Source organism: Danio rerio, chromosome 13 (genome assembly GCF_049306965.1).
Source record: "Danio rerio strain Tuebingen ecotype United States chromosome 13, GRCz12tu, whole genome shotgun sequence".
NCBI lineage: Eukaryota > Metazoa > Chordata > Actinopteri > Cypriniformes > Danionidae > Danio > Danio rerio.
This window is the reverse complement of record NC_133188.1, coordinates 41519256-41537538: the sequence shown is the minus strand read 5'-3', so window position 1 is coordinate 41537538 and position 18283 is coordinate 41519256. Positions and strand designations below refer to the sequence as shown.

The 18283-nt window shown below is 33.8% G+C and overlaps 1 protein-coding gene across 5 annotated transcripts in view; it reads left to right on the top strand.

Moving 5' to 3' along the window:
- The window catches only part of eys (eyes shut homolog), a 522196-nt gene that overhangs the window by 129085 nt on the left and 374828 nt on the right, over positions 1-18283 (top strand). For all 5 annotated transcript variants that reach the window (XM_073920212.1, XM_073920209.1, XM_073920210.1 and 2 more), the window contains 3 exons: positions 3545-3659; positions 10109-10268; positions 18083-18187. Coding sequence is in view for 4 of the 5 variants with exons in the window: in XM_073920209.1 (XP_073776310.1) it covers positions 3545-3659; positions 10109-10268; positions 18083-18187 (380 nt within the window). In the remaining variant the exon portion in view is untranslated. The remainder of the gene's footprint in view (positions 1-3544; positions 3660-10108; positions 10269-18082; positions 18188-18283) is intronic.

The following is an 18283-nucleotide window of genomic DNA, read 5'->3' as shown; positions in this document are numbered from 1 at the left end:
TTCCTTGGACCACCATTGGTTAATTCTCACCACTGCTGACCAGGAGCAAAGTTTTATTGCTTCAGAGATACTCTGACCCAGTTGCCTTGCCATTATAATTTGGCACCTTGTCAAAGTCTCAGATATTTATTCCCGTCTGGTCCTGCATTCAACGTGTTACAAGAACAGATTTTATCCCATATAATCTACCCAGACCTTAATATGTGGACCTGTTTGTGGATGAACAGCAGTTTTCCTCCCAACTTTTACTGGCCACCAGTGTACACATTTCCTTGTTATTCAAAATGAATCAAAAAATTTGTTAATAACGTTTTTTTATTGAATAAATATTTATAGTCAACAGGATTTCACAATGAATTTGCGATGTTTTAGTCTGCGTCAGGATGTGGATGCACTGGGGTACTGTTTTTGAAACTTCACAATGAAACCAAAAACTGGATAAAAGTCAATGTTATTGTTACTAAAATCTAAACAAAGCAGTCGAGTGTTTTGACATGGTTGAGAAACAAAGCTGTAGTCAACATTTGAAGTGAATCAAAAATGTTTTTCAAAATTCTCCTAAAACAGGAATGAATGTTGTTCAATAGTTTTAGGACAACTTTGATCTACTGAATTTTGGCCGCCATTTGGTATCAGCAGATCAATGCTAATATTCAATGCTTTGCTATCAGCCAAATACGAAAAAAATTGGATAATTTATAGATTATTTCTGCTGGTTAATCCTCTTCAGATGTGTGCTGCTGGCCATGAGAGTTTTGATTCGTGCCAACCACTGACTGTGGTGCTGCAAGCAAATGCTTTAGAAGAGCTTTTCACTGTAAAAAACAAACAAGTACTTCTGAATTGTAATTTGTGAATGTAAATGAAAAGAATGATCTTTGTTTCTGCCGTTAAAAAAAAAAAAAAGCTGTCTACTAGGGTTGGGTTGATAGACGATGCCATCGTCCAACTTCAATGGCCAACAGACATCACAACGCTTGACATTTTACTGAAAACCTCAGATACTTTGGTTGGTTACTTTTGATTGTGCACCTTTTTTACCAACCAAGTTTGTCAATGCCATTATAGTGACACAGATCACTCTGCCTAGTCATGCCAGAGTCCTGCGAATAAAAGGGATTAACAGGTGGTAATTTGTGTGTAACTTATCTTAATTTATTTATGATTTGGTTATGGGTAAAACAAAGACCATACGAGTCAGGAAGTTAAAACGGTAGGCTACAATAATTAATTTGGTATAAATTAATTAATTATTCATAAATAATGAATTCACCGCTGCCTACAACGATGATGCCATCGTCTATCACAATGTTTCACATTAGACATTGTATGATGCCATATTGGTCGACACCGCCCAACCCTACTGTCTGCTATACACACTGTAATACATTCCCAGAATTTCACAACGTTACTGTAATTTTTCAAAGTAAACTACATTGTTGTCACTTTACAAGGTTTAACTGTTAAGTTTTACATATTCAGAATTTTATTGTGACATTAAGGAAGGCATCATAATTACAGCAATTTACTGTAAAATGGCTATATCTTTTGCACATTGATTATAGAAATTCAAACTATTAATATTGTATTCAACAAAAATTTATACATCAACTTTTATGCTAATACAGGCACTTTTTGATATTTAGAAATGTTTACAGAATAATTATGAAGCATCTCACAGTAATTTACTGTGAACTTACATACAGTACCTTACTGTAAAAGTAATGCAATTATAAGCCTGTAATTATAAGCCTGTAAATATAAGGTAATTTTTTTACACATCTTGTTCTTTTTGTAAACGGGTTTAGAAAAATAAATGGAAACACTTTAATACTATAGTTCATTAATGTAATTAATGTATCAACTAATCTAAACAATTAAAATGGTGTTAGTGAGGCCAGCTGGGGGCGCTCAACCTGTGGTCTGTGTGAGTCCTAATGCCCCAGTAGAAAGTGAAGGGGACACTAATCTGTCAGTGGGCGCCGTCGTTTGGATGAGACTTTAAACCAAGATCCTGACTATCTGTGATTTTTGAAAATCCCATGGCATTTCTCGTAAGGAGTAGGGGTGTAACCCATGTGTCCTGGCCAAAGTCTCTCAATCGCCACTTACAACTATGGCCTCCCAATCATCCCTATCCACCGAATTGACTCTATCACTGTCTCTTCACTCTCCCAATATAGCTGGTTTGTGGTAAGCACACTGGCGCCGTTGTCCTGTGGCTGCCGTTGCATCATCCAAGTGGATGCTGCACACTGGTGGTGGTGTGGAGAATCCCCCCTTATGAATGTGAAGCGCTTTGAGTGTAAAGCCATACACAATAAATGCGCTATATAAATACACATTACAATACAATTTTTCATTTATTATGGTACTAATTCATCTAAGTTATTGTTAAGTTGAATGATGTCCGTTGCTTTTAACTCAGTGCATTAACTATTGTTAACAAGCATACCATTGGATTTTAATAATACATTAGTCAACACTTTATAAGATTAGTCATACTTAATGTTAGTAAATATGTTAACTAACATTACATAATTGTCCATTAATTAAAAAAAATCTTGTAAAAATGAGTTTATTAGCTTATATCTTATCTATATTGGACCTCATGCTTGCTGCAGTTGTACTTTTTTTCTCATTATACTGATTACACAGGCCAATGATAGGAATGTCTGTAGAAAAGGAGATTTTTTTCCATTTTCTTTCGAATTGTGAGGTTGAACATTAAGCCTGTGACAGATTTTGAATTGCTTCCTGCTGATAATGAGGGAATCCGAGTCATCATGAGTTTTGCCTTTTTTATGAAGCGGATTCACAGCTATGACTTCTTTTGCTCCTGTTCATCTTTCTAAATTTTATATTGTTATTATTAACAAAGATCACTTGAATCGATACATTTGATGGCCCTTCTGACTAATGACAAACAAGATAAGATAGGGATTGTGAAGGGAAAATTTAATTATGAATTGAGAAATGTGTGTGTGTGTGTGTGTGTGTGTGTGTGTGTGTGTGTGTGTGTGTGTGTGTGTGTGTGTGAGAGTGTGTGTGTGTGTGTGTGTGTGTGTGTGTGTGTGTGTGTGTGTGTGTGTGTGTGTGTGTGTGTGTGTGTGTGTGTGTGTGTGTGTGTGTGTGTGTGTGTGTAAAGAGAAGGGCAGATAAAAGCAATAGCAGTTGGTCACCTGGGAGTCTGTGTTAATAATTGAGTGGTCTTGCCTTTGTGCGACAGAATAATATCATTGAAGTCTTATCATAGCAGAAGGAAGGCAGAGATCTAACTAAGGTCAAGGAAACAAGAGGATTATTATTTTTTTAAGCATATTTGCTAGAGGTTGAAGTTTTAACAGACATTCTTGACATGCATTAACTTTAAGGATCCTGTAATACTCCAAAAATGTCTTTATGACACATGAGTGGCATGTAAAAACAGCAGTAGAGTGTCTGCATTTAATCATATCCAATGCTGGTGGTTACTGTTGGACCTTTTTTTTAGCAATCAATTTTTTTTCATACGTGGCTAAAGTTAAATGTCATGTACTTGTAGATGCCGGCAAGGTTTTTCTGGGAAGAACTGTGAAGAAATAATTGACTTCTGCAAGCTGCTCAATATTAACTGCCTGAATGAGGGACTGTGTCTCAACCGAGTTGGAGGATATAATGTAAGTAACCTAATTTTTTTCAATGGTTAATATTATGTATGATAACAGCTGGTTCGACTCCCGGCTGGGCCAGTGTGGCATTTCTGTGTGATGTTTGCATGTTCTCCCTGTCTTTGTGTGGGTTTCCTTTGAAATACATATGCTATAATTATATATTACATTTAGAATAGACGTTAAGGTATTACTACTTGTCTATAAATCACTAAATGGCCCGGGACCTTAATACATTACAGATATGCTCACTGAATACAAACCAAACAGATCACTCAGATATTTAGAATCACATACACTTGAAATTCCAGGAGATCAGTCAAAGCAGGGTGAATCGGCCTTCAGCTACTATGCCCCTCGCTTCTGCAATCAGCTTTCAGAAATGATTAGATGTGCTCCAACATCAGATACATTCAACTCAAGACTAAAAACACATCTGTTTAGCTGTGCCTTTACTAAATGAGCTCTGTGCTACATCCAACAGATCAGACTATTATGTTTTTCTCTTCTTTATTATTTTTATAACCTTTTTTTAACACATTTGAATCCGTTTTTAATCATTTTTATTATTTGTTTTAATTTTATTTACTTCTACTTCTTTTATCCCTGTTGATGTAAAGCAGTTTGAATTACCACTGTTTACGAAATCTGCTTTATAAATAAACTTGCCTTGCCTATAAGTGAACTGAAAAAAACTAAATCGGCCATAGTGTAAGAATGTGTGAATGAGTGTGTAGGAGTGTTTCCCAGTACTTGATTGCAGCTGGAAGGCCCCCAGGGAACCATTTTGTGTTTAATAGACATCTATTAGACATTAAAAATAGACAGCTTGGCTAAAACAAGGCTAAACTTATGCTGTCAGTGAAAATCTAATACACTTATTTAACCATGGCATTGGTTCATGTCTCTGATTGGTTGTATGAGTCATATCTTAATTTGAATATAAGTAAAACCTTTTGTATGTTTTTTCTCCCAATCATTGACAGTTACCCTTCATCCTGATGTATTTGTTAAAGGGGAAAATCTCAGGGTTGTCTTTGATTTTAAATAATTAGGTCTAATTTTAGATTCACAATTGACATTTTAAAAGCATGCCAAGGAGGTCACTAAAATTGTTAAATTTAATTTGACCATCTTCAGGCATATACGACCTTACTTGACTTGTGAAGCAGCAAAACTTTTTATGCTCTCTATGATTTTTTCTCATATTACAAATTGTCTTACTAATTGGTCACACACCATTTTTAAAAATAAGTTGAGGCACTTAAAGTGTTTGATCAGAAGTCTATTAGGTATCATCATTGTAATATAATACAAAAATACTATTTATTAAGCTTTGATAATATGAAATATTTGGCTGATGCTTGTATGATGTTCAAAATTTGAATGGATATGCTCCACCTCCATTATGCGAGTTTTCAACACACAAGAATAATAATAATAATTGTCAAGGAACACATTATATTACCAGAGGAGACTGTGCTGTGCAGTTTAGGCGTACAACTTTTGCACGGTCAGTCTTTCAGTTAGAGCCAGTCATTTCTGGAACACACTTCCTATTGATTTGAGGGGTGTTACAAATCATTCAACCTTTAAATACAAGTTAAAGAAATGGCTAAAAGCAAATCAAGTTTGTAATCATGTATAATTCTTTTGTCTAACATTTTAAGAAATCCTTATTATTTAAGAAATTATTATTTTAGGAAATTATACTTATTTATCCTTTTGCCGTATGTAACTTTACTGTTATTGTATGTGTGATGATGTGGTTTTTGATTTTGGGTTGCCTTTTAAAATCTGGCAGATGAAAATTAGCTCTTGTGGCTTGCGAGGCTGCGGTGGGATGAAACCTGAACGTATAAGATCTGCACTGTAAACATTGCAACAGTATGCTGTGGACTACAAACCTCCAGCTGTTGCCCTGATTTCAAAGTACAGATATGGTGTAAACATCACTTTAATATCATTCAGTTAAGTTTAACTTAACAAAAAACCATAATAGGCATCAAACAAAATCACACTCTCTTTAAGAGTAATACGCTTTAGTTTTTGGCACCAGATAAACACAGGGAGGACGCTTCCCTGCTTCAGCCTATGTAACCCTAAAAACCTGATAAAACCCTGATAAAACAATGCTGTCATCTGTATCACATCCTCCTGTTGTCTTTAATAGTGTTGTATATTGAAGTTTTGAAAAAAATAAAAATTTAAGGGCCGCTGAGCGTGTTCTTGATTTGTCATATTATTCACCAGTGTTCGAAAGAAATGACTGTGATTGGCTGTGAAAGTCATTAGTTCACCACTTACAATACAAACCAATGACTGTAAAAACTGTGCAAACACAAACGGCCAATCACAGTCATTTGAGTCATTGAGGACTGATGAATACTATGGCAATTTAGTGGTGTTGTGTTCAAGAGTGCTAAAATGTTTTCTGAAATTGAAAATTTCAGTATCAGTGTCATAAATTTTAGTGTCATGAGAGATCTAATAAAGTTGAATAATCAGTTTATTATCTTGAGTTAAAAAAAATGGCATCTAAAACGTGTGTTTGGAAAAGAAAACGTTAGCTAACTAGTGCAATTGCCTTTAACTTAGCTAAAAGTGAGGTCTGATATCCCTTTTTATTTTCACTATCCATTCAGAATGGACCTTCGGATTACTCTGCAGGCAGTGAAATGATACATTTGTGTCACTTTCTCTTCTCTGATGAAATATATAGCCAGGTACAGAACATACTCTCCGCGATACTTCCATACATACCAGGCGATACTTCCGGATTTCTTCCCAATACAGCCTCAATTTCGCCTTTTAAATGGCGCCCGCTTGAAGTCAGTCTATAGACATGTAAGAATAGCCCAAAGCTAGACTAGTCATCAAGTAGACAGATTAGACAGACTTTATATGTGTAGTACTTCATTTCTCATTATTTGATGACTAGTCAAGTTTTGGCCTATTCTTAGACGTGTTTTAGATTTTCACTGACAGCCCAAATTTAGCTATGTTTTAGCCAAGACGACTGTCTAGACATCTATTAGACATCTTATTAAAAAAAAAAAAAAAAGGCTTGCTGGGGCATCTGCTGAGAAAAAACATATGCTGGAATAGTTGGTGATTCATTCTGCTGTGGTGACCTCTTATAAATGAGAGATTAAACTGAAGGAAAATTAAATATGTTTGGGGGAAATTTGTCTGTTTTTATGTCAAATAAAATATTAAAATTTAGTTTATTTATTTGTTTGTTTGCTCTTCTGAAGTTAAAACATTGAAGTAGTGTTCTTTAAAAATGTATATAAATGTCTGAAAACATAGCATTTTTTTGGAACGTTATTGAGGAAAAAATAACAATATACAAAGTTTAAGGAAACTTAACTTTTGTACTGATGAAGCACTGATGCCGTTTTATTTATTTATTTTTTCAAATTTTAAATAGAACTGTCATTTAGAGCAATGGTTCTCAAACTGTGGTACGTGTACCACTAGTGGTACGCAGGCTTCCTTCTAGTGGTACGCGGAAGAATGAAATATGTTTTGTACATGCTACACACATTTCAAAATTTATCAAAAATTATGTATATAATATGCCATATGACATATAGCCTATATTTCTGAGGTAATTTGCCATGTTTTTTAAACTGTGCAGAGTTGTAGCTGCTTTACTGGGCCTTCTACGCTACTGTGTTTTAATACTGCTCCTTTTGGTGGTACGTGGAGAGACCATTTTTTTATGAGGTGGTACTTGATGAAAAAAGTTTGAGAGCCACTGATTTAGAGGATCTTCATTATCTTGAAAACATCTTCAGATTACCACATAAAATCATGAAAAAAAGGAATAAGACACTTTCTAATTTATGAGGCAAAAATCAGTTTTTGGCTTTGACTCATATATGGTAGTCAGATTGCGTTCCCTTTGATTTCCCACCCAAAATAGCAATGCAAATATACAGCCATGACATGACAAATAATCATCCCAACATCCCACCGAAAATTTTCCCCGCCCCAGCGGCTAATGCACATATATTAATTTCTAAGAGTTCTCAGCCTCACAGTCCCATTATAGCATCCTTGATTTATGCTTGTGTCTCAAGGTTTCAACCATCCTCTTCTATTTCAATATCATCTTTCTGTCACTCCCATCAACAGATCTGCGCTTTGACTGATGTGTCACAGTTCTATTACTGTCAGCTGATGTAGTCGCATCTGTTTTTGTTATCAAGTGCTCTAAAGTATGAGCTTCATATGAATTGATTTACTTTGCGCGCAGTTTTTTAAACAATCGAAATTGGTCTATCAAAAAAGATCTGTCAAAGTCATGTAAAATATGTGCCATTTTGACGTACTGTAAAATATTTCTCAAGTGAGGTTGAGTTGAATGACCTATGATTGATCCTGGATTAACAGTTCACCTAAAAGGTTTATAAATAAAGTTATGTTTTATAAAATAAAATCACACAGGAAAAAGTATTGAACACATGAAGAAAGGGATGCATAGAAAGGCAGTGCAAGCCGCTTAGCAGCAACCTAAAGATGACTCTCATGTGAAGAATGAAGTCACATGCATTGCTCAGGTGTGTTTTTTTCACAGACTTCAACAGAGTGTAAAAAATCTTGACGGTTCTGTGCGTCACGTCCATGTGACTCGCTCCCCCTTCTATGCTCGGAGGTGGTTATAAGCATACAAATATCGCACACAATGGTGCACACACAACAATAGGAACTATATAAACAAGCTTAATGACGACACAAAAAAGTGTGACAGTGTAACAACCATCTATTTTTTTATAACCATTATTCATTTGTTATATTTAATATTAATTTCACTTAATAAGAATGTTGAGCACAATGTTTATAACACAAGACTATTCTTGGTTTCATTTTGGAGATCGTTCTCCTTGTTCATCTGTGGTCTTTATTTTTAACGTATGTGAGTGCCATAAAGGTGTCAACGTTTAACATTGTACCATAAAAACAATCTGCTGCAGCTAACGCTATTGCTGTGATGTTAATCTAGCATAACAACCCCAGGGGTCACAATCAATAATTTAAAAAAAAAAAAATTGAAAGGCTTATGTTTTCTTGTAACTATTAAATATTAAGTATATATATATATATATATATATATATATATATATATATATATATATATATATATATATATATATATATATATATATATATATATATATATATATATATATAATAAGTTAAAAACCATGTTTCTATTCTGCAGGTTATGGATAAAATATGATAATTCTAATAGTTTAATAAATGATAATAGTTTAATAAAATATATTAACCCCGCCCTTTTTATATTTTTGTATGTAAACGTCTGGATGCAACTGTATAAATATATATATATAATATTTTCATTGTTTTCATTCATGGTCCAACAATGTTGCTAACAGAAATATTCATTAATTGATTTTCCATCAGCTTAGTGCCTGATTTTTTGGGGGTCGGCACAGTGGATTGAACCCTCAACTATACTCTGGCATATGGCCTTTCCGCCCGCAACCCAGTACTGAGAAACCAATATGAATATTTAAATGTGTATTTTATAGGTATACAATGAAAAAGAAAATGGAGCCAGAAAATAATATATGCTCATATATATATATATATATATATATATATATATATATATATATATATATATATATATATATATATACCTTCTTTGAATGAAGGAAAATAGTTTTTGAGTGTGTCAGCATTAACTCTGAAAGATGAAATGAAACTTTGCTGTGTTATGTTACAGTGAGCTGAGCTAAAAATGTTTTCTTGAAGACTTTACGGCTGAAAATATATTTGCTTTTCTTTTAAATAACCTGAAGTTTGAAAACTGCACAGCTACTGTTGCACACTGGAATTTTAGAGTAGTTTTTTTTTTTTTATCTCTCTGCTAAAGTTTCTATTCTAAATGTAAACATCCGTTATTCTGAGAGCTCAGCTTATTTGGTTAACATGCTGTTTAGAGACATCTGGTTGTTTAATTTCCCATCACTGTCATCCTTAATTAAAACGTTGACATAGTCCAGGAAACAGGCCACATTTCTTCATTAGCAAATTGGTGAAAAAAAATATGTTGGTCATCAGCAACATTTAGTCTTTTCTTAAACTTCCTTTCCCCCTTAATCTTCTTAAACTCCATAATTGCCTTCGGAGTAATGATTCTTAGAATCACCAAGGAATTAATTGGCTAAGATTTTTGATTTAAGGATGTTTAGTAGAACTTTACTTTGTAGGCAGCAACACAGGGGATTAAAAAGTGTAATTACCTTTTCATCAAAAGCTTGAAAACACTCTTAAAGAAACCACAGGAACAGCAGGAGTTGAAATTATAAACGCATGTGATTGTTAGGTGCGTTTAGTATGTTGCTGATAGATTTTTCTAATAATTAGGGTTAATTGCTAGATCATTGTTTTGTTTTGGTTTTTTCTTTCTTTCCCCCCTGCAGTGTCTCTGTGCACCAGGATGGACGGGGGAGTTTTGTCAGTACTTGGAGAACGCATGCTTAGCCTATCCAAACAGATGCTTGAACGGAGCTACTTGCATCAGTATGAGTCAGACGACTGCACCCCCGCATTATATGTGCACCTGTCTCCCTGGATACACAGGTTAAAAGAAAACTATATCAACAAACTCTACAATATGTTTTCCTGATTTATGTTTAAGTTTGCGCTGGGCTTTGGAAGAAGATGCTTTTTAAAGCTATACTTGGGTTTTATTTATTTATTTATTTATTTTTTGCAGTAGAGTTGGAGAGCAGAATTATTGTCACGTTTTCATGCAATGCTGGAGAGCAGAGAATGTTATCTTAAATATCAGCTTTATCCGTGACATGCTGAATATTGCATAGAACATATTTCTGTCTGCCACCAGATGTACTTGTTTTCTGAGCTTTCTGTTTTCTCTTTATATAGTAAAAAAAAAAAACAGAAACCTAAGGAGAATAAGTACACATTGACTCAAATATAGTTATCAATATTTAAATTATTCTATTTTATTATCTGTCATTATAGTGCACTTAATAAGAATGGTTCATTATCATAAATGTAACGACTATAAAGTGTTCAGCATTAATGAGAACACCCCTCACAAATCTGTCTTTTAAATTAATATTTTATATAGAATTCTATACAATATTTGTATATGCTAATGCATATGCATTAGCTTAATCTGAATTTAATTTGGCTACAGAAGCCAAAGCTGCATGGAGCTAATCTAAAAAAAACAACTTACAATAACGGAAAAAAAAAATGAGTACAGCCAAATTTAGGTTTTAGGGAAAAATATTGAATACAACTTTTAAATAGAGGAAAAATCAAGAGAATGGAAAAAAATGATAGTTTGTAATATTTTTGCTATATTTTGCATGAGTTTTTAAATGTATAATCTTTTTATATATAAATGTGTTTAATGACTTAAATATTATAAATATTAATTTTATAAATACATCTGTTTGAATACCTGTTTTTTTTAATGCACAAAAATCTACATTCAAGAATGGATAAAAATATATATATTTTTTTAAATGGGGTGTAGTCATTTATGCGGTGCGCTGTAAATGAGTGTTAATATTTATTTTCACACATTTTTTTTTCTATAATATATACACATAACAGTGTGGGCATTACAAAAACTAAGTTAAAATCTACAATGCTGATCAAAAGTTTGGGATCGATATGTTTTTTTTTTGTTGTTGTTGTTGAGAAAATTATCTTGGACTCTTTTATTTGATAAAGAAACAATAATTTTGTGAAATCTATTTTCTGTTTAAAATAACTTTTCTATATGTAATATGCTATTATTTATATATGCAGTATTTAGTATATGCATCTATATATATATATATATATATATATATATATATATATATATATATATATATATATATATATGAAGTTAGAATTGTTAGCCTTCCCTTCAATTAATTTAAAAATATATATTTAAATATTTCCTAAAAGATGTTTAAATGAGTAAGGACATTTTCACAATATGTCTGATAATATTTTTTTTTCTACTGAAGAAAGTCTTATTTGTTTTATTTTGGCTAGAATAAAAGTAGTTTTTAATTTTTTCAAAAACAATTTTAAGGTAAAAATTATTAGCCCCTTTAAGCTATTTTTTTTCCTCTAGTCTACAGAACAAACCATCATTATACAATAACTTGCCTAGTTACCCTAACCGGCGTAGTTAACCTAATTGTCCTAGCTAAGCATTAAAATGTCTTTTTAAGCTGTATAGAAGTGTCTTGAAAATATCTAGTCAAATATTATTTACTGTCATCATGGCAAAGATAAAATAAATCAGTTATTAGAAAGGAGTTATTAAAACTATTATGTGTTGATAAAATCTTCTCTCTGTTAAACAGAAATTGGGGAAAAATAAACAGGGGGCTAATAATTCTGAATTCAACTGTACATTATTATTTTTTCTTTTTATTACTTTCAACATCATCACTTTGGTCCTCAGTGTCAAATAATCCTTGGGAAATGTTCCACTATGCTGATTTGCTGCTTGACTTGTCCTAACTACAACAACAACAACAACAAGCAATTTGTCTGTCTGTCCTAAGCATGATGCAACACGGCATAAACATTTAAATACCATCTATTCATTTAAATATCAGCTAATGCACTCCCAAAGAAATGGTAAGGGCTAGAATCAAATTAATGCATATTTGACATATTTAACATTTATTAAAAGTTTATAGGGTGGCTATATGAGTGACTGATGTTTTAACAGTTCTGAATTACATTTTCAAACCTTTTGCTATTTTATTTTTCACGATCTGAGGTAAACTATCTGCTGCTGCTTTCAGAAGTATGGCAATAAATGCCACAAAAAATGGTAATCAAACTTGTACCAATTTTGATAGCATTTTAGAATAAAGCATTCACTGAATAAAGCACATAATCTGTACCTGAGGAGATAAATGTCTTAGTTATGCTGTTGTTTTGCTGCGACATTGTGGAAATAGACATTTTGTGTGTCGCTGTTGCAGAAAATTAGGACAAAACTTATATAACTTTTATTGTGTTGTGGCACCACATTGTGTAGGTAGAACAGGTAGGTGTAAAAATGATTTCCGATTATTTTCATATAATTACCATTCAAAAATATGTATTTCCTTTTTAAAACACTTTTAATGTTTTAGAACACCAATGAAACTGATTAAGCTTGATATTTAAAACATGTATTATGTTACAATTATTTCTAATAAATGCTGTTATAAATGTATAAATCAGAAAAATAAACTTCTTTTTGGTCCATTTTTGACCCTTTAACTGGCATTGTAACTGTCTGGTTGACCTTTTGTCCATATGTTATCATTGGAACTCAAAATTTGCTTAGTATCAGGAACACAACTAAACCAAATAAATTGATTAAAAAGGTTAAAGGGTCAATAAAGTACTAATAATAGACCAGCAAAACTGCTAATCAGAATTATTTCTGAAGCCTCTTGAAGCATTATGACACTGAACACTGGAGTGATGATGCTGAACTTTCCATTTTGAGTCCATTGACTAAATGACAATGTAAAACAGATGATTTAAATATAAATAATATTTCATAATATTACTGTCGTATTCAATCAAAGAAATGCAGTAGAGGCTTATGAGTTCAGGCTAAATGATTTTCAAAGTAGTCGCGTCACAGATGTTTTCACACTGCATGATCTGGGGTAGCATTCTGTCGCTGCTGTGTTCACAATGCAAGATGCGACAGCGACAGGAACTTTTACACTACATGACATTACAACATGAAGAATCGCTGACAACTTTGTCTCTGTCCGCATTGTACGTCTCACAACCAAACACACGCAAGAAGTGACATAAACAATGTGAGGTCACATAGTATATCTTTAAACAGTATATCATTTTAACTACATAATGTGAAAGAAGCCTTTCAGGAGTTCACACTTAGCTGATGATTGATTATAAAGCTTTTTTGGCATGCTGTCCAGGGAGAGAGCCCTGAGCTCATAAGATCCTCGAGCCCGGGGCTCCCTCCCGTTTGCAATGCAAAGGGGAGTTTAAGCTCAAGAGAACTCCCCTGAGCTCCCATATAGGAAAGTAGGAGGAGTAAGGGTGGAAGGGGGGGATTCATCAAAACGAAGATGGCTGTTAAATGGAACTTTTATTTATAAAATATTTATAGTGGTATATTTATAGTGGTATATTTATAGTGGCTTAGGAATTGCCTGATTGGTGAATCATAATTGAATAATGCGGGACCAGCCGCAAGCAATCATAAGCACGTGATCCTCTCATAAAAAGAACTTCATGTAGTGGGACAGACAATGTATTTGGTCACCTGGGTTTTGAACGGAATTAGCAATTTCTCTTCAACTTTTTTTTCTTTTTTGTCCCGGTTGTGGTACCTATTGCTCAGATGACACGTCAAACAGACACAGGTGCTCCTGCCAAATTTCCACTAGTTTTTTCTCCATTTCTTAGGTCCAAATAGACTGAAAAGAATCCCTTTTAAATTCTCCCACAACTTCCCGCTGGCCTGCAGAATCCTATAGTGGATGCTGCTCTCTCATTGGCTGTATTTAATGGGCGTTTGTTATTTTCAATCAAAACACATTTCACACGACATGATTTTGAATCTCTGACAGGTCCAGATATTTAGCATGGAAAATATTTCACGGGTGTTTGCGATTCTCTCATATCACATCTTTGATTGTTCACACTGATTGTTACTCACATGAATGAAGACCGATTTGCCTGTGATTTCGGGTATTGGTTGGAGATTTCTCAAAACCTGTCGCTGAGCTAAAATCAGGGCTAAAATCATGCATTATTTTTAACTCACAAAAACACACGCACAATTACTGATTCCAAACTTTTCACTGGGACTGTTTTTAGAAGGTCATTCATTCATTCCTCTTTTTTTTTCTTTTTTTAATGGATCCTGTTTAACTGGCTAATTCATAGAGAGAAACCTATTTTCCACCTTTCAGGAAAATAACAGTCAAAATTAGTGGCATAATTAGTTTTTTTGGCAAATTAGTTTTAAGCCAATTCTTGGAATCGCGGCTGAGTAAATTACTCTTCCTGTCATATAGAATCTTGTAGTGCATGACCAGTTTTATTCAAATGCCAACTCGTGTATTTGAAAAGCAGCCCGTTCTGAATTTTGCCCTAGCCTGAATGACACAGTTTCATGTCCAACATCTATATCATCTGCCGTAATGTGACTCAGAGTGTGTGTTCCACCGAGACGAGTCCCGCTGCCCCGAGGCATCTCTTTACCGTAACTCATCTTTGCACATTGCCCTCCTAACTGGATTATTCCGTAATTTGTTTCATCATGCCTGCAAAATGAAGGGCAAATAGAGGTTAGAGAACACTTAATCGGTAAATCTAACTGGGAAAGCAAGATCTTTCATTAGCTTGGCTATCAGCGCTTGAGCGCAGGAGGAACTATTTGCCCAAACAACTCATAAACAAATAAGCAAACCAGAAATGATTTTATGGATTTCATCAGTCAATAACACACTGATCTCGATGGCATGCATTGCTGTTCAGAGCTCTTGCGTAAGAAAACGTGATGTCTTTTATTGGCACTTTACATGAATTATAGATGATCTGCATTTCATGACACCTATAAAGTATAAGGTGGTATGAACCCGTATTGTTCCTTTAGAGATTTTTTTAGCGTTACACATTGGATCTCGTATTGCCAGCGGGATAATCGCCAATGCCTTTTTTTCTGTGTCCTTGTTATCACCTCTCAGTCTCCTTGATGGCTCTATTTCACTTCTTAGCAGATGAAGAAATCCATCTTTCCACATCCCAATTGTCAGCAAGGCACCTGGCGATATCTGCTTGTGTGCGAGCTGTATAATGGATTGGAATACTATTAGGAGAAAACATGTCACAGCTCAAAGCTCAATGTTTTATTTAGATGTCTCGATGATGGTAGTGGTATCGCCATCGATTAATGACCCCAGAGACGTAAAAACGACCGTCCCTGTCCCATTTCTCACCATGGGTTTGCCAGAAGGCCAGTGTGAAATGTCAAGCGCTTTCATTATGATCTTCCTCCAAAAGTCAGACGACATGTTAAGGGAAGATAATGTGACTTTTTCCACAGCAGCAAAAAAAAGATATATTGAAGCAGATCTTGCACTGGATAAGACATTCAACATTTCCCTTTTCCATGTCAAAAATTTGGTTTTATTTATTAATGATACAGTTATTGAAAAGTGTTTGGATGAACACCATTGGACTTTGATTTGCTAATCAGGTGAAAATACAACTTTTAAATCAATTCTTGACTTAATAAAAATATAAATAAAATAAAAAATATATTATATATATATATATATATATATATATATATATATATATATATATATATATATATATATATATATATATAGTACTATATATATAATTACTATATATATATATATATATATATATATATATATATATATATATATATATAGTATATATATATATAGTATATTTATAATATAATTACTATATATATATATTTATATAATATACCTGTTTTTTAATCTGATGTTTTATATTGTTGTATTATAGAACTTAATAATTAATGTTTATACATTTCTTTAAACATGCTTTTAAATGATGATTCTTGTTTTAATATGGAAATTATTCATAAATCACTTTGCTTTTCCAGTCATATTTATTTTCATAGATATTGTAATGAAGGAGGAGTTGTTCAACACTTATGTACCTTTATTATGAGAACAATTGTGTACCTTCATTTCAGTTGTACCATAAAAGGCACACAACATTATCATAAGAGATCTATTCTGTACCATATAAGGTACAATTTTTACAAAGGTACAAAACTCTTCCTTAAGGAACAATATTTGTACCACCATGTACCTTTTTTTTTTAAGTTTGTTCTTGAGTTGTTCACTAAAACAGTTCCTAAAATAAATTGTAAACCACAATTACTTTTATCTGGGGAAAAAAAAAAAAACTAAAAGCACCATAAACATTTTAATAAAACAAACCCATTTGTGAATTGTACCTTAACATTAAGTCATTTTTCATTTGTGTAAGTAGGATAGTGACGTTATCTTTCTGCATTTTTTTATTTGGGTGTTGATTGTACATTGACTATACACTTACTGGACATTTTTTAAGATACATCTGTCCAACTGTTCGTTAATGCAAATTTCTAATCAGCCAATCACATGGCAGCAACTCAATGCATTTAGGCGTGGCGACATAGTCAAGATGATCTGCTGCAGTTCAAACCGAGCATCAAAATCGAGCAGAAAGGGGATTTTAAATGTGGAATAGTTGTCGGTGCCTAACAGGCTGGTCTGAGTATTTCAGAAACTGCTAATCTACTGGGATTCTCTTGCACAGCCATCTCTAGGTTTTACAGAGAATGTCCAAAAAAGAGAAAATATCCAGTGAGCGGCAGTTCTGTAGGTACAAATGCCTTGCCGATGCCAGAGGTCAGAGGAGAATGGCCAGACTGGTTCGAGCTGATGGAAAGGCAACAGCAACTCCAATAACCATCATTACAACCGAGGTATGCAGAAGAGCATCTCTGAACACACAACACGGTGAACCTTGAGGCGAATTGCTACTTCCAGCAGGATGACGCGCCATGTCATAAAGCGTGAATCATCTCAGACTGGGTTCTTGAACATGAAAATGTGTTCACTGTACTCAAGTGGCCTCCACAGGCATCAGATCTCAATTCAATAAAGCACCTTTGGGTAGTGGTGGAACAGAAGATTCGTGATGCTATCATGTCAATATGGACCAAAATCTCTGAGAAATATATTTCCAGTACCTTGTTAAATCTATGCCATGAAGGGTTAAGGCAGTTCTGAAGGCAAAAGAGGGTTCAAGCCGGTACTAGTAAGGTGTACTTAATAATGTGGCCAGTGAGTGTAAATTGGATTATTACTTGAAACAAAAAATTAAGAAATGTACAGTAAAAACGTTAACAATAAATTTAATTTATTTTGTAATATAAAGCACAAGTACATTATGACTTCTTTCAACCATTATTTTATTGACTGATTAATTTATGAATGATTTTCTGTACGCATTAGTCACATTTTGCAATTTTAAGGGTGTTTTTTTATTATTTCTGTATATTCTTAGGCTACTTACTTAGACAGATAGTCATAAGCATCTCTCTTATTTCTTTATGTTTTGTCACTGTCGGTATCAACAGTCTGAACTTTTGCTCCTTTAAACTCTTGCTGAATAAGTTTTATTGTTGGATAAAGTGTTGACCTGTTTTCTCTGACACATGCACCAAAAAAGTAAACCATAGGTGGATGGGGGTTTGGTGGCTGTTACCAAATTTGCTCTAAATCCCGAATGTCAAAAGTGAAGTCCATATCTTCTGGTGAGCCGGAGCGTAAAAGCTTAACTAACACTCCATTCACACCCCTGTCTTCCTGCAGGACCCTACTGTGAAGCTGAAGTAAATGAGTGCGATTCCAGTCCCTGCCAGCACCAAGGAACATGCACTGACTTTGTTGGATACTACAAATGCACCTGTCCTTCAGGTATGAGTTTCTCTTACACCAGAGAATGAGCTTGGTTTTTTTTTTTTTTTTTTTTTTTTTTACTGTGCCACAAATCCCCACCGTGCCAGCGCCAGC